At 41.4% G+C, this 25,846-nt stretch overlaps 2 protein-coding genes and 1 long non-coding RNA gene across 6 annotated transcripts in view; all 3 read left to right on the top strand.

Annotated features, from left to right (window-relative positions):
• Positions 1-4,868, top strand: part of LOC120417572 (uncharacterized) — a 76,965-nt gene extending 72,097 nt beyond the window's left edge. For all 4 annotated transcript variants that reach the window (XM_039579680.2, XM_039579677.2, XM_052708468.1 and 1 more), the window contains exons 3-5: positions 3,752-4,275; positions 4,339-4,647; positions 4,713-4,868. In XM_039579680.2, coding sequence (XP_039435614.1) covers positions 3,752-4,275; positions 4,339-4,647; positions 4,713-4,865 — 986 coding nt within the window. In that variant the 3' untranslated portion in view covers positions 4,866-4,868. The remainder of the gene's footprint in view (positions 1-3,751; positions 4,276-4,338; positions 4,648-4,712) is intronic.
• Positions 4,869-9,792: 4,924 nt separating this feature from the next.
• LOC120417593 (bcl-2-related ovarian killer protein) lies at positions 9,793-18,069 on the top strand. Its single transcript, XM_039579705.2, has 2 exons — positions 9,793-10,254; positions 17,077-18,069. Exons 1-2 carry the CDS (start codon positions 10,150-10,152, stop codon positions 17,680-17,682), a joined length of 711 nt encoding a protein of 236 aa, XP_039435639.1. The 5' UTR covers positions 9,793-10,149; the 3' UTR covers positions 17,683-18,069.
• Positions 18,070-24,540: 6,471 nt separating this feature from the next.
• Positions 24,541-25,373, top strand: LOC128093038 (uncharacterized). The gene is made up of 2 exons (XR_008212187.1): positions 24,541-25,005; positions 25,070-25,373. It is a non-coding gene; the product is annotated as an uncharacterized LOC128093038 (long non-coding RNA).
• The last annotated feature ends 473 nt before the right edge of the window (positions 25,374-25,846 follow it).

The following is a 25,846-nucleotide window of genomic DNA, read 5'->3' as shown; positions in this document are numbered from 1 at the left end:
CGATCTATATTTAGACCAATCCAAAAGTGTGAGTTCGAATCCCACTTGATTCATTTTTCGTTTTTGTTCATATTCAAAGTTCAAATTCCTGATTCCGAACTTCAATGGTACCGACCGGGATTTGATCCCTGAGCCTTCTGCTTGTGAGGCAGAAGCCGTAACCATTAAGCCACGGAGCCGGTTAATGCTCGCTATTTTAAACCTATTGCATTAAAAAAAGCACTATTGTATACAATAGTATTGAAAAAGGTACATGAACATTGTTTGTATATATTTTGAAAATATAAATCTTGAGATAAGTTCTACCGTTTGAATGATATTTCATCGCCGTCGTGCTAACTTGTCGCACATGCATTTTGGGCCAAATTGAGTTAACAACACCATTTTGTGCAGCTAACCTTGTGACCTTCACAGATCCCCAAAATTCGATTTCAATCCTGAGATATTCAATAAAAACCGAAAAAACTCCGTGCATTTTTGTCACTTTTCATATGAAAGAAGTTTCAATCATGTCGTGCTATCTTGTCACTCCCTGAAAATTGATGTAAGTGCGACAACTGGCCAAAGGGGTTCCAGGTCAGAACGCGTTTGACGCACGTACAAGTTAGACTACCGTAAACATTTGTAATTATAACTCGGGACTCCAGCAACCAACTTCAACCAAACTTCGGGACAATGCACAGAATGGTCAGTCAAACAAAACGTGTTTGTTATTGTTTACATTGCGTGCTCTGGTTTTTGTTTATTCAAGGTCAAACATTAAAACGCGTTTTTCTCGGAACGTCGAAATGGCGGATGGAGATGGAAACGGAGATTCAATGGAGGCACATGGTAAGAACGATTTCGAAGCATTTTTATCTGAATTGTGTTTTGGATTCAGTAAAAACTAACTGAAATGTAATTCTGTCAATTGGAGCGTTTTCAAAATGCTCAATTCTCAAATTCAATTCTCCTCTTAACCCTCTACAACCCAACCCCGCCTTTAGACGAGCTTCGATTTAAAAAATCACTTAAAATCCATTTTCAACCAATTCAAACTCTTAAAATTTTAGAAAATTTATGGGTTGGAAGTTTTACTTGTTTTTTGTGACTTTGCCAATGTATTCAAAAATGTATTTTTTTAGGTGTCAACTTTGGATGTGTTTTTTACTAACATTTCCTATAATTTAGGTAAAAAGAAGTATGCAGTAATTTTTCTAGTGTCCCAGACCATGCCTCTACGCATTTATTTACAATTTAAATGATAATGGTGCCATTTTATAGCAGAAAATGTGAAAAACAAGCAAAAAATTTTAAAAGTGGCTAAAAAAACATGAAAAAATTAGATAGGCAAAATGTTATGATAGGAGGTTGTATAATAGGCCAAATACTACCAAAAACAAACATAAACTAAACAAGATAAATGCAAATTAAAATACTAAAAATGAAACAACAAAAACATAAAACAAGAGAAGTCAAGTTTTTTGTAGAACAAAAGTTGCTCAAAATGGCCGCCTGAACACGGGAAAAATAAAAAAAATCGAAAAAAAAATTTGGGCAGTAGAGGTTTAACTCTCTCCAGCACTCTTCCCCGATGTTGTGGCAATAATTTAATCAATAACTGAACAGTTAACTCATAGTTTATGTGCTCGCACCGCAAAGATCACCGCCAGATATCATATCACGACAGATGAATATATTATGAGCTGAGTGCGTTCGTGTGCATGTGCATGGCGTGTATAATTATAACATTATTAAGATTTTATCACATTTTAATGTTACCTTTTATCTCCTTTATTAATCTCTGCTGATGATGATGACGGCCGGGCCCCGTACATGCAGTTCTTGGACCTGATGGCTTGGACTGGGTCCGGCCTGGCCTCGGGGATTAAAATATATCTCCGCTATATTTTTGCATATTGTTTGGCGGGAAAACAGAACCAAAAGGAAACTGATGTCCCGGGTTTGTGTGCGATCGTGGTGCGTGGCCAATCAGGAAAACCGCGCCCACCAATGTTTATTAAAATGTTCCACGCTGTCATGTACAGAGGGGACTTTTTTTTTCAAGTAGGTACGTACCTCCAGCGAAGTTTTGCGCGCGCGACATGTCTAGACGAGGAGGTAACGTTGGGTAAAACACTCGTTGCAGGCGGTCCTCAACGCCGACGAGTCTTGTGGTGGCCCTCGAGCCCATGTCGCGGTTGTGCAAACTGGCCACCAAACAGTAGTTAAACCACTAGCGGGGCCCTAATCTAATCGGGGTGGCTTGTTTTAGCGTGTAAAACCTGTGTATAAATGGTTGTTGAACTACCCGGAGCAGGGGCCCTTATCTGCGGCTTGTATGGCCACTGGCAACGGTCACTGCTGTGGCGTGGTGTGGTCACTTTGAAGTGGGATTCGAACACGAGATCAGTTGTTTCTCATCGACATATCTCACAGAAGGGCGATCGGTTTTAAATTAACAACATAATATTAAAGCACACAGATGGAGCTTACATTAGGCAAATCAAAGCCAGAAGGCATACGGTTACAGGTCGTCAGCTGTGTGCTATCTTGTGACATAGACCATTTTGATCGAAAATGAGTTAATGACGACGTTTTGCTATACTTAACAAACACTACAAGATGCTTTAACCCGATTTTGGAAACTCACTTCCGTTTCCCGGATATCGCAATACACACTTGTGACATAGACCAATTTATCATCAAAATGATCGTGCACACTTGTGACACGTCATACATGTTGTTGGAAAATGTGGAAAAATTTTCTTGTTTTTCACAAATTTATGATGATACACACTTTCTAAAGGCAATGCAATCTTTTGTTTTTCAAAATATATTGATTAAGTCGGTTAAACTATTGAATTAAGCCTATTTTAGTTTGTATTGGAATTCTGTGCACACTTGTGACACGTAGTACAATTTTACTTTCGAAACACACTTGTGACACGTGCTTTTCAGATTTTTGTTTACATAATTTACTGTATCTTTTAATTGGTGTAACCAAATTAGTTGAAACTTGGAGCGTTTGTTAAGCGATAGTATACGAACCGATCGCTTCAAAAAGTTTGGCTCTATCATTCATAGTTTTGAAAATATTTATCATCAAACTTTAAAAATCGATTATCTCGAAAAGTACTAAATGGTCGTTGTCACAAGATAGCACACAACAGACGAGGTTGTGTTTTTCTGAGCAGGAGATTGAACTTCCGATCTTTCGCATAATAAGCGGATGCTTTGCCACTAAGCTACATGATGTGGTTAATAGTATAAGTTAGTTAAAGGGTTCACAAAATATTACATTCTAAAAAAAGGGTTATTTACTTTTTGACATTTCAAAAATGCATGTAATTAGGGTGGTCCAAATCCAGGTACCCCCGGTGCTAACCCTGGAATCAAAGATTAACTCATCACTAGGCTAAATTTCAAATTTGAGCTCATTCGTTAAATTTGATACATGAATTAAAGTAAGTTCAGACCACACGCCATCAAACGCAACATAGTCGCGTGGGATGCCCCAAGCGCATGCAAAATCACTAAATGCAACGGCATCGGCGAAGGAAGTTTGCTCTATCGTGTGGTATGATTAAGATGAAACGATAAGAAATATTAATCAATCTCCGAGCGGGTTTGTTTAGTCGCACCCGTAATTAAATGTAAACTTCTGAAACACATAATTAAATGCGAAATTGATTACTACCACGCTGCTGATTTGCATAAAAAATAGATTTTTAAGTGACAATCCCCGTTTTCTTTGCTCTCTCGATTGCAGGCATTGAAGTCTCCTCAGCACGAATCATGATGACCGCGGAAGCACCTCCGACCACCACCACAACCACCTCTTCAAACCATAACCTCAACAACAATAACCTGAACCATCACCATCACCTGTTTCCAACGGATCGACTCAGTGCTCCGGTTCTAGCGCGACGAAAGTTCAGCTTTCCGGCTAGCTTTCACTCCACCGTCCTACACGGGGACCACCATCCCTCGGGAACACTCCACTCGGGATCGCTCCAACCAACCAGCACCGCAGCATCCGCGGCCCGACGACGACTTAGCAACGTCAGCGATGTGGTCACCCGCAAGTTGTCCAGCACGATCGGCTGGAAGCAACCGGTTCTCCCCTCGCAGGACATCATCACCCAGGGCAAGTGCCTGTGCGGCCAGTACATCCGGTGTCGGCTGAAAAAGTCCGGCGTGTTCAACCGGAAGTTGGGACTGCAACGGATCCGCAGCATCGTCGGAACGCCCTCGATTCACGTTGTCCGCGAGGTGTTCCCAGCGCTGCTAAGTGTAACATAACCTCAAAAGAACTCCTCCAAGACCCTTACTAACCCTTCAATTTTAATCCCGCAGGTCGGTGACGAGCTGGAGCGGATGTACCCCCGCGTGTACACCGGAATCGCCCGCCAGTTGACGCGCTTTGGCCGCGGTGAGCTCAAAACGCCCGAAACGGCACCCGTGCTGCTGAGTGCGATCGCCCGGGACCTGTTCAAGGCGGACATCACCTGGGGCAAGGTCGTGTCGCTGTTTGCCATTGCCGGGGGCCTCTCGGTCGACTGTGTCCGCCAGGGCCACCCGGACTACCTGCCAAAGCTGATCGAAGGCGTGGCAGACGTCATCGAGGACGAGCTGGTCACGTGGATCTCGGAGAATGGGGGTTGGGTGGGTGTAGTTGATCATTTATTTGCAAGATCGTCTTACTCAAAATCAATTTCCCTATTTCACAGGTTGGCCTGGCGAACAAGGTTCGGCCACCACCGGAGGAGATCACCTTCGCGGGAAGGTGTTTTGTTGGCGCCAGTTTGGTGATGTGTTTGTTCATGTTTGTGCTTTTGTTGAAGACGATAGGGTTGTATTTATGGCCAAATACATTTGGATAGCGAAAAGATAATGGTTTTTTTTTATTATTGATAGAGTGAGAAATCCTAAAGATTAACTTTGTTCCACCATTGCAAATTTTAGCTTACTGTTTCGTCAATATCAGAATCACATTTTTGCCAAAAAAAAACTAAAAACTAATTTTCTACAATATCAACATGTTTGAATAATGATAATGCATTCTTTTTTACTGTTGAAAAATTGTTATCATGTCTCATTTACACAACTCAAAATTAAAAAGACCATGCGCTTCCATACATTCATTGTAAAACACCAAGAGCCTCCATTAAATCACCCATACAGACATTTTGTTTGTATTTGTTGAGGAGATTCAATGGAGGCGCTTGATTTCTTGCAATAAACCGAATAAACGCATGGGTTTTTTTTTAATGGGATGGGAACCGCTTGATTAAACTCAATTCAAGCAGACTAACACAAAAAAATCAACTGCTATTAATATTGGGATTCTAGACGTTGAGGTGTAAATTATTTTTGACAAATGTTACTTCATTTTTATTGTTTGAATGTATGTTTTTTTTATAATTTGTCATGACGTCAATATTTTGTGACGTGACGGTTGTTATTGTTATTTAAACTTCATTAATTAATCCGAAACCTTTTTTAAGGTGATAACATGATCTTTACAAATATTGTTCTAAGATTCTGACCCCTTTTCCAATAAACCCAAAAAATAATATTCCAATCTTCATATTTTGTTAACAATTTTAAACACATTTTCCAGTATTTTAAACCAATTACAGTTATGTTTTACATTACAGCAAAAATATTATTTTCACGGCGATTAACGCTAACTTCATCCTTATCGAGATACGATAATTCTATCGGCAGATTACCGAAGCACGCCATGGCGGAAGGCAATTATTATTAAAATTGAATGCACTTAATAGTAGTTTATGCAACAAGTTGCAAAAAGAGGATTTTTTCAGCACGAGTCGTACATTTATCCAACGAGGTTCACCGAGTTGGATAAATACGACGAGTGCTGAAAAAATCCAGTTTTGCAACGAGTTCCATACAACATTTTTTGCAATTTCGAAAAACACCCATTGAGTGAAATTTTAAGTCGAATTTTCATGTATTTTGTCAATAAATCGTTTAAATCAAAAAAATGTTGAAAAGTGTTACTTTTCGAAACCAGTGCTGAAAAGTTCAACTTTTCAGCACCCATTTCAGTGCTGAAAAGTAGAACATTTCAGTGCTGAAAAGTAGAACTTTTCAGCATTTATTTTGAAAAGTGTTGCTATTCGATTCTGTTATTTTTGGTACAGAAAAGTAGGCTATTTCGTCGTTCAAGAATGACAGGAAAAGTAAGTAGTTTCACGACGGAATTGCAAAAAATATTTTTTCGTTGAAAAGTAGCTCAAGTGGTCCGTTTTCTGTGATCTAGAAAATATTTTACCTAGGGATTTTCGATTTTTTTCATTTTCAGTTTTTTAACTATAAACTATATAAATGGAGACGCACGTTACTTGCTGTTACTTTGCGGTTGCACAACACTTCCCAAATGCTTTTAGATACAATGGATACTGATCAAAGTGTGCCCGTGGGAGTCGCTTAACCTGCATTCCTGTCACACATGAGGTATGCACAGCTGATTCCACGTAGATTTTTTCCGCCAGCAGTGTTGCAAATGAGTGATAAAAAAGCTATCAATAGATTATCTCTGCACCAAAAATATCCGAGAGTATAGCGGCCGTCACTATAGCTTGTGAGATCTCTTCTTGTGTCTCGTGATTCCCAGCGATGTCATTCTCTCTCTATCACTCTTCCCCTTTTCCTCGACTATGCGCTCTCACCGCTGAGTCTCTCAATCTCTCCGAAACCTGCAATGAGATAACGCGAGATGGCGATTAGGAGCCGACCACGCATGACGTCCCGTTAAACTGCGTTTGCGAAATTGGTTTTGTGGCGGCTTTTGTGGTTAAACGCTGTTGCGGTAGGATGATCGTGGAAGCGGGAATGAGAGAGAAAAGGAAAATGTCAATCGCGAGTGGGTAAACACGAAAACGTGTTCGGCTATGTTCGGCGCTGAGAGTTTCAATGAAGAGAGAAGAGCAGTTGTATTTGAGGCATGAATATTCAGGCGGGATAATTGTAGTTGCTGAGAGCTGATATTTTGATATTTTAACAACCCTGCCCGCCAGTAATGACAGGAAACGCTGACAAACGGAATATGTGCCAAAATCATAAGTGGTTTTTAACACATGAAGGGAAATCATTGTGAACTGGAACTGCCGGTCGTTAGCCCGGGTAAAGTGGAAACGTTGAGATGATTGTTGTCCTCTGTTCTCATCTCGCAAAAAGCCATACAGAGTACCACGTCCCATTCAACCGGCTCCGTGGCTTAATGGTTACGGCTTCTGTCTCCAAAGCAGAAGATTCAGGGATCAAATCTCCCGGTCGGTACGTTTGAAATTTAGAATCAGGAATTTGAATATGAATAAAAACTAAAATGAATCAGGTGGGATTCGAACTCACCCCTTTGGATTGGTGGTCTGGGACGTTAAGGAGTCGGCCATCAGAAGGTTTACACTCTAGCAGTGAATTGATCCGTAGTGTTGAAACAATGTTATCTTCTTCTCATATTAAATACACGCTGATCCCTGATTTGCCTGAGGGGATTGGAAGTCTAAATATAGATCGAGTTTCCTTCAGATGCTTGCTTCTATGTTTAGGCGGGGCCGAACAATGCCCAGCGACCTCGGAATTGGACCGCAAGGAGCTCTGTCATTCTGAAATGGGTCGTTGGAAGCAGCGCGAGGGCTGTCACCACCTAATACCCGGGACTGAGATAAGCTGTATCAGCATTCGGCATATACAAAGTCTGATACAAACTATACTTTCCCATAATTTCGCTACCGGTTAGCGGGTATTGGATTGGACCACACACACACACACAATGGATACTGATCAAAGTGTGGCATAGGTGAGAGGGGGGGCTAATTTTTGCCGATTTTAGTGTGACATACTCCATAGATGACGCTTCATACTAAAAATTACGTTATTATCTTTGTTTAACAAATTAGGGGGAGGGGGGGGGCATGTAAGGGAGTTGGAACCTCAAATATTGTGGAATATTTAGTGGACGACTCCTTTGATCAGTATCTATTTTATTTTTAAAGCATTTGGAAGGTGTTGTGATACAAAGATATAGTACAAACAAGTCATCTCACAGTTTCTTGTTCGAGGGAATTGTATTGAAATGCTACAATGTTTGAAGAAGTGATTTTCAAACATTTAGGTACTTTTCTAGATTCTAACAAAAATATTAAAAAGTTGATTTTTCGAAAGTTATTTTTTGGCCAAAAAAGTACCTCAACTTTAGACAGGATGACAGGATTTGTTCTAGGAACGAGATTTTATTCAGCTAAGTCAGCTTACACACCAATTTCTCATTACTGAATTCAGTTAAATTTACAGAAATCTGCACTACTGAAATTTTCAGTAAATAAAAACTTGCTGAAATTTCAGCAAACTTTGACAGCTCCACACAAATTTTAACTGAAATTCAGCGAAAAACTAACTGAAAAGTTCAGTAGTGCAGTTTTCATTATAATATCAACTGAAACCGAACATCAGAATTTGCTGTGTAAGGTGTCTCCTACACGACCATTTTAACAGAATTTAGATTCATTGAGATGAACCTGAAAAATGGTAAAATCCGTTAAAAATCATTTTTGGGCAATCTCATCCCCAGAACCAATGTCACCCCGACTGACCTCTTAGAAATTTCTCAATTTTTATTTGAAAAAACCCCAAATTATTTTTAAAAAAATATTTCAAATATCTCTCAGGTTTAAAAGAATACATAAACGCAAAATTGACAGAAATTTTGAAAAATAAATCTTTTTTTAAACTGAGGCACTTTAGGTCGTTGTAAATATTTTTTGAAGTTTATGTCCCTCGACTCTGACCAAAATCGAGGGGGTGGCAAAAAAATAAAAAAGTGTAAAAATTGAAATTACGATCCATGGTTTCAACACTTTATGAAAAAAGTGTTTTAAAATGCATTATACACCAGTCTAGATGTTTGGCCATCATTAGTATCCAAAATATCCAAATACTGACGAAAATTTTATTTTTTTTTTGCGAAAAATAATTTTAGACTTCCATTTTCATGGAAATTTTGAAGTTTTTTGGAAAAATTTCAGATCAATTTTGAAGGGGGGGGGTGCGACATAAACTTTGAAAAATATTTGCAACGGCCTTACGTGATCAAACAAAACTTAAGAGTTCAAGAAAATTATTTAAAAATCTCTTCAACAATTTTTAAGAACTGCTCATTTTGAAACAATATCAGAACCTGCAGAAGTGAAACTGTTCTCTCTTAAAAAAAATAAAGAACATGAAATTTCTTGAAAAAAAAGTTGAACATCATCATTATTCACATCTTTATTTGTTTGTAAATATAAAGTTCTGAAAGAAAGTATTACATTTTTTTTTTTAAGACATTGGTTTTCTTTTGCATCCTCATTTCCTCCTAAGAATGACCCAATTCCTCTCCACCGGTTGAGAAACGATGGTCTATGTTTTATATGAAAAACTTAACTTCAAACTACTTATTAACAAAAAAGTTATTTTATAAGCAATGAATAGCAGAAATTAACATTAAAAATGTCGTTCAAGACCGCTTTATTCATGGTGCTCATATCAGATTAACATTAAAACAAACAAATTCCATCCATTCCTTCGACGCACAACTCCCTCCAAACGGCAGCACTGCCGCGCCGTAATCGACTCCAGCCGCGCGATCTTTCACGGCGCGAATGATCGCGCGCATGGAAACATCGAACATCGCGGACGCGCGCGCTATCACGCATACACGTGCGCTTACGAGGGTTCACCCATGAATGATGCTACGCGTGGATTATTTTCTCAACGAGGGTGATTGTGGGTTGTCAGGTGTAATTATGCTCCACCACCTGGCATTATTGTTACCACACTCGATCACGATTGTGACGTCAGTCGGTATCGACCCCCGGCGCTCCGGTAGCTGGACACAGGTTGACCGCCTGATGATACCTTCCCATTGACAGTTCACACTAGCGCACGATCCGTCATCGCGCACAGCTCCAGCTCGGCGACGACGATCGCGACGATCATCTCAGAGTTTCACCAGCTGCAGCTGGTCACGACCAGGATTATCTAACCGAGTCCGCAGACCGCGCTCCGGTCCGCAGTTGTTCCTGTTGCAGTGTGTGATCGCAGCCGTTCGGAGATCCGGAGCGAATGGCCAGTTCGGAGCGGGTAGACTAGCCCGTAGAAATGTCGTCCGAGACGCCAACCAACAAGTTCACCAACGTCGTCGGCTGGACAAACCGACGGAGTCCGATCCACCATCTGACCACGACCCAGGATGTGATCAATCAGGTGAGCCCGAATGGCTAGAGCTATTCTTATCAACATCTGGCTGGTGCAGCGCGGCTGTTGAAGCTTTCGATGAGCTTAATAGAAACATCGAAAGGCACATAAACATTGCTTGATTCCCCTATATAGATAAGGGATTAGACAGTCGAACTCGTGGTAGTACGGTTAACTAGTTTGATTGTAAGTTCTCGTGATCTTTACTCATGCTTGTCAACCAGTGATCCATGACCGATCAATACGATCACATTTCACTGCCTCTGGTTGACCGTACAACTCAGCGAGCCGCTGTAGAACCACCAGATGTAAGCACTCACTGGTTTTCCGGTGAGGCGATCATACTCAAGGTCATCCAGAGCAGAGGGTTCTCTGAGCGTTTGAATGTTGAATTTTCCGGTATTTTTGTTTGAATGAAATATCATTTTGAAATATCTTTATCTCATTTGCAAGGAATGCATTGAGACTCCAGGTTAACAAATATAAAACATGTTTGTATCCATTTATTAACAGGAATTCCATGCTTTGTCTCAAGAATAAACTGTTAACTTATAGGCAATTATTCAGACCATCCATGCTAAACAGTTTGCCGATCTGGACAAACTGTTGCCTAACCTGGAAAAAGAATTCTAGAGGACTCATAACAAAACTCTTGAAATGATTCTAAACATTCCTTCCTGGTTCAGCACCACTAATCTCCACCAATTAGCCAAATAGATACATTGGATGTCAGTCAGAATGAAGTTGATGCATTTCGAAAGAATCATTGCAGTATTTTGCCAGATTGATTCGTCTTTTGAATAATGTAGAATTGAAATGTAGAATAAAGTCAACTTTCACTGAAGCCACTTTATTTAGTATGGCCCGAAATTTTTCAAGGGATCCCCGGAACAAGAAAAAAATCCTTAACACCTCTTGGGTCATTGTCGAGGTTCCGTCACCTGGGGCGAATCGGGACACATGGGACGAATTGGGACTGCTGTTTGAAACAAGTTCTTCCACTATATTTTGATATTTTTGATCGATTTTTAGGTAAGAACAGATACATATCAACTAAATTAGTGCTTCCCTGGGCAGGTGGTAATAACAAAACGGAGGTCATTTCAATAAAAAGTCCTGTGAAAATATCTAATTTTATTATCAGAAATCATGATTACCGGTAACGAGAAGAAAAAATAATAACATCCCCAACACTTAGTCTGAAAATTGTTATTGAACAGATCTTATTAGATAGTAATACAATAACACTTGTAGCCCCAACGGGGTCAAAAAAGTTGGAAATGCATTTTCACCGGCTCATACAACCCTTGGAAAAAAGTTGGAAATGACTTTTTTATTATAACTTAAGGTAGACGCATCTGTTTTGGATCTTGTTGGAGGTGATTCTTAACATTCTTCCGGATCGAATGCAACAAGAATCATCCAAATCGGTTTAGTTTTCGCCGAGATACAGCCGGTTGAAGTTGCATTTCCAACTTTTTTTACCCCCTTGGTGCTTTGCGTAAGTTTTGACCCCGTTGGTGCTACAAGTGATAACAACTCAAAGTATGGAATATGGAAAATCATTCAATCATTGATCCCGTTATTCATGTGATATTCCAACATTAAAAAAAAACAATCATCAGTCATAACCTAATTTGTTTTTATTTTTTATTGTTAAATTTTAGTTTAACTATTGTAAAATGTTGACCATAACCCAATTTGTTAATATTTTTTATTTTGCATAATTCGCGATTTTTTTATTCTGCAAAATATGGCCAGAACTATGGGAAAATTTCAACCAATTTTATCAAGAAAATTCTTTTGGCCATGAAATGTGGCCTTTATACATTTTTGCCTTCCTCACCTTACTGAGGAAAGGCTATAAAATCACTCGAAAAATGAACTTTTTAATTAGACCTCCTAGACCTACCTTCATTTGTACATATCGACTCAGAATCACCAGCTGAGCAAATGTCTGTGTGTTTGACTGTATGTAGACATGTGTACCGAATCAATGTCACTGGAATATCTCGTCACTGACTTGGCCGATTTAGACCGTATTGGCCTCATTCGATTCGTCTTGGAGACCCATAAGTCCCTATTAAAATTTATAAGATTTAGTAAAGCACATCAAAAGTTATGCTTAAAAAACTGCTGCATATAAATTTCACAATTTGCAAAAAAAGGGTGCTTTTGCATGAAAACCTGCCATATTATATATTTTTAGAAAGATTCTGAAATGAACTTTCTTGTGGATTAAGAATTTTCAAGATCTGACTTATCTATCTAAAAATAACAAGCTCTAAATGCTCTAAATTTACATAACCTCAATCTGTTTGCCCACGGCGGTGTATGTACAATCTTGACAAAAAGTCTGTAGGCAGTCTGGGAGAGGAAGGCACCAACCACCTAAAGGTGAATTATGTAACTTTTTTTTAAGTGAAAGAATTTCAGGTTGGTTTTTTTTAATTATTGATATACTTCCATATGGAAATCAATAATTTGATCCAACATTTTCTAAGTTTCCATAACCCAATTTATTATTTTTATTATTATTTTTTGCTAAATATGGTTAGAACTATGCGAAAATTTTGACCAATTTTGTCAAGGACATAATATAAAATGTGTAAGCCAAGGGTCCTCACAAAAAACTGCTCTGAGTCAGAGCCTCTGACCGTTTCCTGCCGTTTGTCGCTTCCACGCCATTCGCTACAGAATACTCTCTCTTTGCTCTCCCTCTCACTTCAATCGGGTTGTACAGTGAATGGTTCAGAGAGACCGATTGCGTTATGTCGCTCAGTCGCTGAGTCGAAATTGTTTGCGACCGGCTTTGTTTTACTCAGTTTTTGAAACTGCTTAAAATCAATGATATGAAATATGTTTTGCAATTTTGTTGATAATACGACATCAAAGACACAGTTACAAGCAATTTCCATCATGCCAAATACAAATTTACGGCAAACTGTGGTAGTGCAGGCCAAAAGAGCGCCGAGCTGGTATGTTGTTAGATTCTCTCCTCTCTGAACGTATTCGTTTGTGACTCGGGTCGACGGACGGAGTGGGCAAAGAAATTCACGAAGTATTTGTGTCGCTGGGAGAAGCGATTGAGCAAGTCGCTTTCAGCCTGAGAGTATTGTTCGCTCGTGAACGGTTGCGAGCTCAAGTCGGCAAAGATTCGCTCGGCGATGAGTGAGTGATTTCAGATCTTTGAACCGAAAATCAGGATCCTTGCCGTCAGCCAATGTTTACTGATTTTATTCTGCATTTGAAAATACCAATTTAAGCTTTAATTGGAACCAAGCAATAATATTAAAATGATATAATTAGCTAATAATGAGAAATCAATATCAAAATCAGTTATTTAGTAGTGCAAAAAATAAATATAATTGAGTTATCGGGAACATTTTTTTCTCTGTTATCGAATTTTCTTGTAATAATTTTTCATAAGAGAATGATTTTTTTTTCGAACAAATCTTTGTTTTTATTATAACAGCTAATCTGGATGTTTAAATAACAAGTTCAGACCTCCTGACAATAACAGAGCTTGAACTTTTCCAGTTATCTGCACCTGCTCGGGTCGATATCCTAATTTGAAGCTTTCTACATCTAAAATGTAATACTCTAAATGATGCAGCGACGTTTGAAAAAAATTAATAAATGAAATGTAATTTAATTCAGTGTATTAACATATTGCTAAAAACTCACTCTTAATATTGCGTATTTTCAGAGCGAGTCACTGAAAGATTAAACAAGTTGTTAAAAACAAAAAAAAATCACCGAAAATCGGTTGTACGATAAACAATAATGAACTTCATCAACGAAGTTCGGTAAGTTTTTCCCAATTTAAGTACTTTTCAGTTTACTGAACTATTCAGCAGTTGTTCGGGGCTGGCCGATATGTTTCAGTGGACTGTATGATGGATTGTGGCAGCGGGACCGCAGGAAGAGGAAAAACACCGGGAACTTGGTTTTCTTTGTTTATTTCTCCTTCTCACTCTTCCTCCTGCATCTCACTACACTAACTTCACTTTTCTTCTGCTGTTGATGTTGCGTCTTTACTCTTCGACGTTCGAACTTGTTCTGACAAGCGCGCTGATCGCGCGCGCTTTTGCTGGTGACGTTTGACGTTTTTGTTCTGCTGTCAACTGTCGGTTGACACGGTGGGCGCACGGGTGTGCGCACGGTGGGGTTTCTTCGGTGAACACCGAACATACTCCCCCCGGTTGAGGTAACTCAACGACTTTGACGATCTTGTCCGGCGGAACAGACGGATGCCCGCCTTTGTGCCGGCTATCGAGGGACGGTTGTGAGCGACCAGGTTGGTCACTCGGAACGGTTTGCTTGGCTCTTGAGGTCTTGTCCGGCGGAACGCTCAGCTTCCATGCTTCGCGCCGGCTCTCGATGAACGGTTCACCTTGCTGGGACCTGCAAACGACGCAGTGTTTGTCAGGAGCGAGGGTTCGCTTCCCACTTACTTCAGGAATGGCATCGATGTCGCGTGCGTTCTGGGAGGTCACTTGGATTGCCTTTATCTTGGACTGGATCTGGAAGGTGCCGACATCCGGGTGGAAACGACAAGAACGAGGTTGGCCACACTTGTCTGGGGCCTTCGCCACAGATGGCAGCAGCGGTTCATACTCCGTGGTGGTCATCACTTGAGGGAGGCTGTCCGGTTGGACACGACCTGGTCTGGTTGCAGTCTCGGGTTCCTGTGCTGGATTTGGATCGGATTCGTCCTTCGATCCACCGTCTGGGTGAAAAAGGCACGGGACTTGGCACGAGACCACTACTGGCAGCAGCTCGTTGTGCTTCGCGCTGGCGGTGACATCTTTCGGGCTTCCGGTAGACGCTGGATGGTCCTCCGGAGCAACCGTCTCGGCTGGTTCTTGTGGCCCGTGGTTGGCCACGTCGAGAGCGTTGGACGTGGTGTCCACACGCGCGTTCTTGGCGGGTTTCACTCTTGGCTGGGAGTTGCACGAGCTCGGTTGGTTCGAGCCGGTCGGTAGAGGGCAGTCTTGGGCGGCTACCTCTTGGGATTCCAGGGTTTGCGACCTGGCCTGCTGGGACTCGATGGTATGCTCCGGGATGTCCGCTTGGAGGGACTCCCAAGCCTTAAACTGCTGCGTCAGCCAAGCTTCAGCGGCAATCTGGTCTGCCTCGCCGGGTGGTGAAGCTGAAGATCGCTTTGCAGCAGCTAACTTCATTGCCAGGGTGTAGTTTACTTCCTTGTAGCGCATCCAAAACTTGTCCATTTCCTCCTCCACTTGCTCGATGGCTTCCGGAACAAGTGATACGAACTGTAGTCTTCGCTTGTTATGTTCCCTTCTTGCTGCCCTTAGGAAGCCCTCAAGCACTGTAAGATGCGCCAACACCGGCTCCGGTAGACACAGAAACGTATTTTCGACGAAATCGACCTTCTGTTCTACCTCCTGGAGCTGCCGGATCGCATCTTCAAGATTCTCGGTTGTGGTTAGATCCATGGCCACTTTCCGCTGGTTCGGGAAAGCCCACGATGGCAACCTGTTCCCGGTTGGGAAGGATCTGCTGCTTGTTCGTCTTCCGGTTGGACGACGACGCACTGTTTTTGTCTCTTTGACGTGTGACAACCCTCACAAACACACACGCACACGCACACACATTCGTACGTGGTGCTTCTCAAGAAAACTCGACCGCACACGCAAATGGTGGGGAAGAGGAGAACACTTGCTCGGGCATCCACTCACCTGCCTTCAACAGCCACAAAAGCAGTTCGGTTGAACCACTTGGTGGAAGCTCCTGGGGCGGATACTTCCGGAATCCGGATTCCGACGACGCAAGTGCGCGGCTGGACTTACGTTCAGATCCGGTTGGCTGCAGAGGTAGCGTGAGGGAACGTTGATCAGGAGCGCTTGGACTGGAATGTTCTGGAGGTTTCCGTGGACTTGAACGGGAACGGCTCACAAATCCGGTTCGAAGGACCATGTTCGGGGCTGGCCGATATGTTTCAGTGGACTGTATGATGGATTGTGGCAGCGGGACCGCAGGAAGAGGAAAAACACCGGGAACTTGGTTTTCTTTGTTTATTTCTCCTTCTCACTCTTCCTCCTGCATCTCACTACACTAAACTTCACTTTTCTTCTGCTGCTGATGTTGCGTCTGCACTCTTCGACGACTGGACGTGTTCTGACGAGCGCGCTGATCGCGCGCGCTTTTGCTGGTGACGTTTGACGTTTTTGTTCTGCTGTCAACTGTCGGTTGACACGGTGGGCGCACGGGTGTGCGCACGGTGGGGTTTCTTCGGTGAACACCGAACAGCAGTTGAAAACTTAGTAAACTTTACCGAATTCTATAAAAAAATGTATATTAGGGGAGAATTTCATATTTTGGCTGGTTAAGAATACAGACCTTTTCCAATAAAATAATTCTCACTATAAAAAACTCTTTGACTAAAAATTATACGATCGTTTGATGAAAATTTCAAAAAGCTTTGTCAATTATGTCGCTCGCTATAACTCGAGAACGGTTATTGGTAAAACAAAATCGCAAAACCAACTCCTTTTGCGCACATTGAACTCCAACTTTGAAAAGATGAAGATTTTTTTGCAAAATAAATAATATAAATTGTATAAGAATAGAATGGCTTTGAATTATCCTTAGCTTTAAAGTCAAGTTTTCAACATATACGAGAAGCTGTTATAGCGAATTTTGAGAAGATAAATGGTTAAATATAACCTTTCTCCTGATATAGCGTGATATACAAACAACAACTAATTTTGTATTAAGAGAGAAATTTAAAAAAAAATCAATAAACATTTCAATGCAAATTTTCCAGAGAACTGCACACTAAAAGTTTACCCCCTCTCCTTCCAGGGCAAATGTCTCTGCGGCGAGTACATTCGCGCCCGGCTCAAGCGGTCGGGCCTGCTAAATCGCAAGATCTTGCAGCGGCTGCGCAGTACGATGGAATTCGTTCCGCCCAGCTGTGTGGTCGTCCGGGAGACCTTCCCGGTGCTGAACGGAATGGGCGAAGAGCTGGAACGGATGCACCCGCGCCTTTACACAAACGTGAGCCGGCAGATCTCGCTGGAGCCGTGGGGTGAGCTGACCGAACCGGACTCCGTGTGCTACCTGCTGCACGTGGTGGCCAAAGATCTCTTCAAGACGGACATCACCTGGGGCAAAGTGATCTCGCTGTTTGCCATCGCTGGGGGGCTCGCGGTGGACTGTGTCCGCCAGGAACACTACGACTATCTGCAGCAGCTGATCGAGGGCACCACGGACGTGATCGAGGAAGATCTGAGCGCATGGCTGGTGGAAAAGGGCGGCTGGCTGGGACTGCACGATCACGTCCATCCGCCCCAAACCGAGATCACCTTCCTCGGCTGGATGACCATCACCATCTCGACGTTGCTCGTCATTTACTTAATCTCGGTTTTACTTAAACATCTCGGCTCAAACTATCTGTCGAAGTTCTAGGCGCCAACCCGTACTTTATGGCTTAGTCGTTAAAAACAATTGTAATACTTATGTAGCAAAGAACGTTAGCAACTCACCCGCAGCACACACACATATCATATTTTAAACACACACACCATTTTTTGTCTTTACACTTAAATATATTTACGAATTTAGGCAATGCTATCTAATAGCGCAGCAAAGTGAATGTTACTTTACTTTTACTATTTAGTTGGGGGAAAAAGGCAATAACCGCGATCACACTATTTGCTCATTGGCTAGTATACTGAAATTTACTTGATAGCGTTAGCGAAGGTGCTTCTACCGCAATGTTGACTATTTTAATTGTTTTCCTTATACTATACAAACTCTATTCCTTGTTACGAACGTTCCATATCTTGCAACAAACATTAAACGAAACATAAAACGTGATACTAATGCTCAAAAGCAATCAAAATAGCTAACAAATTTACAACGCACAACACACATACAACCACATTCTTTTTTGTAACTTGTGGATAAACTGTAGTTATACATATTAGCGCGAATAAATGGTAAGCTGTTGCAAATGCAACTTCACGGTGATTCTCAATTTATAGAAATATTGAAAGAAGGCTAGAAAAGAAACATCTTATCAACGATGGAGACGCTGAATACCTACGATTGTAATGGCACCGTGGGTCTCCACTGCAAAGGAAGTGATGGGAAGCACCCAAATGTATGCAACTTGCAAGTAGAACAAAGCTCAGCAAGATGGCATTTGAAAGCTTGCTTGACAACTCGATAAGAGCTGAGCTTCAAATGGTCGGTGAGCTTTATTCTGCTTGGAATACATTAAATATTAAATTTTATGTAATAAAATTTAAAAAAACGATACTTAAACCACTTCAGTGATTGGTGCATTCCTCCTTGCGCATGCAAGTAAAATGCTATAAAATCTTACTTACGTTACTGCCATAAAAAGCTAAGGCTATTTTGCGACATACGGGTAAACAACAATATAACAATTTTGGCCGTTACCAACAATTGGGTCCTAAAATTGAGCTTAAATTGTTGATATTATTGTTCACAGCGATAAAGCTTATTTTTATTAGAGCAATTAAAGGTAGAGGTGAGCAAAAAGAGAGCAAGCCGCTTTAAGAGCCGGTTCACAAAAAAGAGCCGCGGTTCTTTTGAAAGGGATCTGGTACGTTTCGCCGAATGGACATTTCTCCGAATTAAAATAAAAGATTGAAATTAAAGGTAAACACAGACATAAAAACATTAAAATTACCAAAAGCTAAAACAAAGAACGATTAATGTTTGAAAGAATGCAAAAACTCACAGAAGTATTCTCAAACCATTTTTTTAATTCGGCGAAATGTCCATTCGGCGAAATGTCCCGCACCCCACTGCGAATATGACTTTGATCTATTGCGGTAAGTTAAAGGTTGTGGGGTGTCTATTACAACTTTCTCATCAATATATTTGGAAAACCCTAAATAGCATTGATGCCCATATTCGAACACCACTTAAAAGTTTTCAAACTCTTATTTTTCAGTTTTCTAGTAAACACATCTTAGCGGAATGCCCTGAGTTTGAAGAGCAGAGACGCAGAGCTGGAGTACCATCCAACGTCAGGGAAGCCTTGGCTGATGATCGAGATATGGCGAAAAATGTGTTAAAATTTTTAAAGCTGCTGACATGTATGGAAAAGTGTAAAGATTCATAAACAGGACCCGAAAGACTCAAAGTTAAAAGGTCCTAAATAAATACAAAAAAAAAGTTTTCTAGTTTTCGGTGAATAATTTTCTAAACAAAATAAAAAAAGAACATTTGAGCATTTCAAATTGATAAGCTTAGAAAATTTTACCGAAATATAATAAATAGCCTACGATATTTGTCTGCCTTTGTGGATCAATCGGACCGCGCACTGGACTCACAATCCAGAGGTCGCCTGTTCGAATCCCGAGGCGGACGCAAAAAATTCTAAGTGTAAAATATAGGTATTCGGTGCCCTCTCCCCGTGCCCATACCTTCACACTTAGGAGACCCGGGAGGCGGAGTCTTGATTAATTTTACCCCAGAAAATGATGAATTTTCATCAGTTTTTGATGAATATTCATCAGGTTCACATTTTTACACATTTTTTATGTAATATTACTCAAAAAAAAGAGGTAATATTCAACCTACCAAATTTTCAACATTCCAAAATTTTTTTTTTTTCTGTGAATGCATATGACAATTCTATAGGAAATCAGCCGCACAGCAAAAAAAAAGTTGAATTTTGGAATGTTGAAAATTTGGTTGGTTGAATATTACTCATTTTTTTAGTAATATTACTCAAAAAATGTGTAAAAATGTGAACCTGATGAATATTCATCAGAAACTGAAGAAAATTCACCAATTCCTGATGTAATATTACACATTTTTTTTGCCACAAAATCTGTCACCATTTCCTGATGAATATTACCATCATTTTTTTTCTATGCGATTTTGACCATTTTTTTATTGTTTTATTTGGCTCAACCTTGGTTAGGGCCTTTCCTATGGCCAAAGAAGCAATTTGTGTCATTGGTTTACCCATACAAGTCTCCATACTATTTTGGTCCATACAAAAATGGTAGGGGCAGGGGGGGCAGAATGGACCATGGGGGCAGAATGGGCCACCCTTGGTTTTGGGCTTTAGAATGGATTTAGACCAACTGTAAGGCAAGGGTGTTATAAAGGACGTCAAATAACTTCACCATACCGAAAACGACGTTTGAATTCATTGTATTTTCGAATTATGAGCAAAAATGTAAATTTATTAGAAAAACCACGCAAATGTTGTTTATTTCGAGGTTTTTAAATAAGCTTTCTGAAAAGTTGGATTGTTTGAAAAAGTTTGCTCAATGCTTATAACGATACTAGATGTTACTACCAAGGTATACAAACAACAACGGAACCTTAAAATCATTTAGAGGCTTGGTGGTGGAAGTGTTAAATTAAAATCCACTTGGGGGCAGAATGGACCACCCTTTTCCTGCCTTTTAAAAACAATCAAAAGTTAAAAATTTGAGCTAAATGGATTATTTGACTCCTGGTAGCTTCACAAATCACGTTTAATGCAACAAAAGTTGATTTTTTAGTTGTTTCGACGCTTAGTTGTAAAAATAGTGTGTTTTTTCGACATATTTACACTATTTTCAAAAATCTTTGTTTTTTAAGTTACTATTTTTATAAAAGTGATCAAATTTCATGGAAACTATAGTGGAAAGGTCCTTCAAGTAATTTCTTATCACCCTTCAACGTTGTTTTAGAAGAAATGGCTTGTTTTCTGAGGTGGCCCATTCTGCCCCGCAGGGTGGTCCGTTCTGCCCCGCACCCTGGAAAGTTAGTCGAAAAAACTTTTTTTTTAAAGTGGCTCAAAAATAGTTTTAAGTAAAAAAATTTCATCAACCAAGTATACAACATTGAAGGGAACATTCCAAAGCATAAGCCTACTACACTGGATTCATAAATTTTTATGTTTTTCTATGGTTTTTGGTGCAATTCCTTAGGCGGTCCATTCTGCCCCCCCTGCCCCTACGTTAAAAAATCGAAAATCTGTAAATTTTGAATGAATTTTCTGATCTGAGTTGCGTTGGAGAATTTGAACGGTGTGCGTCGCGGTCATTTTTTTTTTTTTTGTTCATAACTTATTTTTATTAGGTCCTTTTAGGTGCTGTGACCAGGTTAGGACCGAGGATCAATAGTACAGAAAATAATAAAAGAAAAGAAAAAAAAACCGTAACTGAATTAGATGATCATTTGCTCGTGCCATGTGTCAGCAAGTGTGCGATCACATCAATCTGTTCCTCGGGTGTCTTGCACTGCCTCAAGCGTACTCGGTATTCTCGGTAAATGGCCCACAGCTCCGACTCGCTGTACAGCTTCCGTTCGCCTTGTTGCTCCTTCGGGGTTGCACCGGCGCCGGCGCCAGTATCTTCTCGACTTCTTCCTGCGGGACGAGGATGTTTATTTTCCGGTTCAACGGACGGCACCGCTTCAGGTAGCGGAGGAAAATCCGCCGCGGTGAACGCGGCTCCTGCCGGGGTCTGTTTGTCCTTCTTCCATGCTGGTGGCTTCGGCGTGGACGCCTGCTGCCTCGACTGGATGAACTGCACACGTTTGGGACAGCTGCGGTCCAGACCCTCGTGAGATCCAGAGCAGTTGACACACTTCTTGGCTTCCGTTTCTTCTGCTTTGCACTTTTCCGTGCTGTGGGCACCCCCACAGCTGCTGCACCTGGGCTTGAGATGGCAGTTACTGGTTCCGTGACCGAACTGCAAGCAGTTCTTGCACTGGGTCACGTGCGGTTCTTTGTTCCGGTAGGCCACCCACCGGACGACGACTGATCCCACTTTCTTTACCTTGCTACTCAACTCTTTCAAATTGGTGTGCCCCTTGGGGAAGAGCACGATGAAAGGCGTCTCATCGATGGCGGGAAGCTGCTGCTTCCGCCTGATGGCGTGTACTGCCAAGACGTCCAGCTGATGTTCCGTCTTGAGCAGCTCCTTGATGTAATCCGGTTCCGCGTTCGGGAGACCTCGCATTACTACCCGGTGCGGTCTCGCACTGCGCTTTCCGTGCGTATAGAACTGCACCTTGTTCTTCTTCAGGTGAGCTTGCACCGTGTCGAAGTCGTCGCTCGAGAAGCACGTAATTTTGGTGCCGTACCGCGTCAGTTTGTGTTCCGGCTGGACATCACATGACGACATCACCTTCGCAAGGCGGGCGAAGCTCGTTTCTTTCACCACCAGCGGCGGCTGTTTCTTCTCCCCGGCCGACTTGCCGGTTGCTGGTACCACGGGGATGGTTTTTTCTGCTGCTGGGTTCGCATTGTTGTTGTTATTGCTCTCCTCCGCTAGCGGGCTGAACTTGTTGTTGCTGAGCAGTTTCTCCACATCGCCGTCGTTGCCACCATCGCCGACGTTGATCTCCTCCTTAGCATTCCTGCGCCGAACCTTGATCACGGGACGAAATTCGCCCCCGTTCTCTCCTCCTCCTTCGGAGTCTTCCACCTCCATGCCCGTCGCCGCCTGCGTTTTGGGTTGGAACCCGTCCGGTTTCTCCCACACACTTTTCTTCATGGCCGCGTTCCAGTAGAACGGCCTTCCATCCTCAGCCCTATGCTCCGTCCACTCACTCTCCGCCGTCGCGGCCGCCGCCATGGCCGTCGGCGAAAGTTAAAAAAAAAACACCGTCAAAAACGCGCTCAAAAGACACACGTCTGCTCTGAGCAAGCTGTCAAACTGGAATGCGTCGCGGTCATCACGCAGGATTTTCGTTGCCGTTTCCGTCTTTGTTGTCCCCCCGATTGTGCGTGTATTTCGATCCGGGCGGTTTCGGGATGTTTGACAGTTGCGTTGGAGAATTTGAACGGTGTGCGTCGCGGTCATCACGCAGGATTTTCGTTGCCGTTTCCGTCTTTGTTGTCCCCCCGATTGTGCGTGTATTTCGATCCGGGCGGTTTCGGGATGTTTGACAGTTGCGTTGGAGAATTTGAACGGTGTGCGTCGCGGTCATCACGCAGGATTTTCGTTGCCGTTTCCGTCTTTGTTGTCCCCCCGATTGTGCGTGTATTTCGATCCGGGCGGTTTCGGGATGTTTGACAGTTGCGTTGGAGAATTTAAACGGTGTGCGTCGCGGTCCTCACGCAGGATTTTCGTTGCCGTTTCCGTCTTTGTTGTCCCCCCGATTGTGCGTGAATTTCGATCCGGGCGGTTTCGGGATGTTTGACAGCTGCGTTGGAGAATTTGAACGGTGTGCGTCGCGGTCATCACGCAGGATTTTCGTTGCCGTTTCCGTCTTTGTTGTCCCCCCGATTGTGCGTGTATTTCGATCCGGGCGGTTTCGGGATGTTTGACAGTTGCGTTGGAGAATTTGAACGGTGTGCGTCGCGGTCCTCACGCAGGATTTTCGTTGCCGTTTCCGTCTTTGTTGTCCCCCCGATTGTGCGTGTATTTCGATCCGGGCGGTTTCGCGTTTTCGCATTTTAGTTGGTTTTATCTTTCCACAGCCGGCTGTCTAAGATTGAATCATTTATGCTAAACTCAACACCAAATAACCGGGAATAGTCTCATCCGCATACTCCGACTGATTGCCTTGAGAATGCATAATACATCACACCATTAAACAAAATTTATTGATTATTGGGTCGCATCATCATCCTTTATGTTGAATCCTGGCCATTACCCTTACCCACTAACAAAATCCCAAGTAGAAGTAGTTTTCCGGCACACGCGGGGGTGTGGATATCGTATAGAACCCACCCTTGGTAGCAGCCTGTGCTAACTAACATTCCCGTCCCATTCCCTCGAGATCTACAAACTGACATGGCGGGCGCCGTTGGTGGCCAACGACTGTTTCCTATTCGCACCGGCTCTAGTTTTGATGATCGTGATGTTTTATCTTTTCAGCGCATTCATGCATGCTGTTGATAAGGGAAACATCATTTCTCGATTAAATTTTCAAAAGGTCTTATCTGCATAGGAAACCCATGAGGGATAGGTTGTTTTGAAAATTTACTCTAGATTTGATCGTTGAAGCGTGTGACCGGTTGTGCTGATGGCATATTATGGTCCTGTTCAGCAACGGAGAAGGACAACCATGGGTGGTCTCTCATGCTCATGCTCATGCTCAATCTGTAAATTTTGAATGAATTTTCTGATCAATTTGGTGTCATTCATTCCGCAAATAATACTTACTACTATTGTTTAGGAATATTCAGAAAAAATAGGTACACGGGGGAAAATGCCGAATTTTTTAAATATCTTTTTATTTACAAAAACTCAATTTCCCGAAATACGTAATTTTATTATTTTCGAGATTTATTTTATATGTTTCAGGGGACAGAAACCCGCTACTTTTGAGTCATAGATAAGGTTACCAACTCTTGCTGAGCCAAAATCCGTATACACTCAAACCCCGATGGTTTGACACCAACTGTTGTCAAACGAACGGGGTCACTTTTTAGTTTGACACCCCTTTTAGACGGAGTTCACACACACTACCAAACGTTTGTTTTGATAGTGTGCGTGAGCGCCGTGTAAAAAGTGACAGTTCGTCACTTTTTAGTTTGACTTTGACCAACCAACGGGGTACAAACTAAAAAAGTGTCAAACGAAAAAGTGACCAACCACCGGGGGTTGAGTGTACTTTACCGATATGACACCATGGTATAACAAAAACTGTCAAGGAATTATTTAGATAAGTTTGGAATTTGGGAATTAAAAATATTTTTGTTAACGAAATGTCAAGTTTGCTTTTACGAATAATATCGCTGTTAGTGTTTTCACGAAAACATTTCTAGAGATCCTATAAATACAAGCACAACACAAGGTTTTCACAAGCCAAAATTTGATCTGATATTGGAAAGTTCCTATAAATACAAGCACAACACAAGGTTTTCACAAGCCAAAATTTGATCTTTAATTTAATAAATATGTTTTGTAAGGATTTTGAAAAGAACAATCATTGGCAATCAAGTTTGAACTGAGGAAAACCCGGAAAATTATGCAAATTATCCCTTTAAAATCAAACTGACAGTTAAATAAAAATATCTAATTAGAGAAAGCTTTGGCCCAATCAAAAAAGCAATGAAATTTTTAAAAAGTTGTTAAAATTCCGTACAAATCCGTATTATGCGAAAAATTCCGTACAAAAATTCCGGCCTGTTAAAAATCCGCGGAGAAGGTCGAAAATCCGTACGGTAAGGAAAAAATCCGTACAGTTGGTAGCCTTAGTCATAGAGAAGTATGGTCAAAAATTTTGCCGCCGAGTTATAAAACTTTGAAAAAATAGTGATTTTTTGAAATTTCTAAATTTTATACATAAAATTTTTTTGACCCATTTTTTATGTAAAATAGAATTTGCAATCGAAATTTATTGATACAAGCCCCGCTTTCAAGACATAGCCACCGAAAGTTTTATTACAGCGAAATATTTGCAGCTTTTCGATTTTTTTTTTTAATAATGACCATGTCAATTAGTGACCATTTCTGAAAATAAAGTTTTTTAATGGTTTAGAAAATTGCTATAAAATTGTCTAAGAGGCATTGCAGAATTGCTTAAAGAAAAAGAAATGGTCCGATTTCCAATGTTAGAAAATAAAACATTCGTGAAATTTTCCAATCTTTTCGAAAACAATATTTTTGATTTTTTGAATCAAAATTAACATTTC

The sequence above is a fragment of the Culex pipiens genome, chromosome 2 (assembly GCF_016801865.2).
Source record: "Culex pipiens pallens isolate TS chromosome 2, TS_CPP_V2, whole genome shotgun sequence".
Taxonomy (NCBI): Eukaryota; Metazoa; Arthropoda; class Insecta; order Diptera; family Culicidae; genus Culex; species Culex pipiens.
This window is presented reverse-complemented; position numbering and strand designations above follow the sequence as displayed.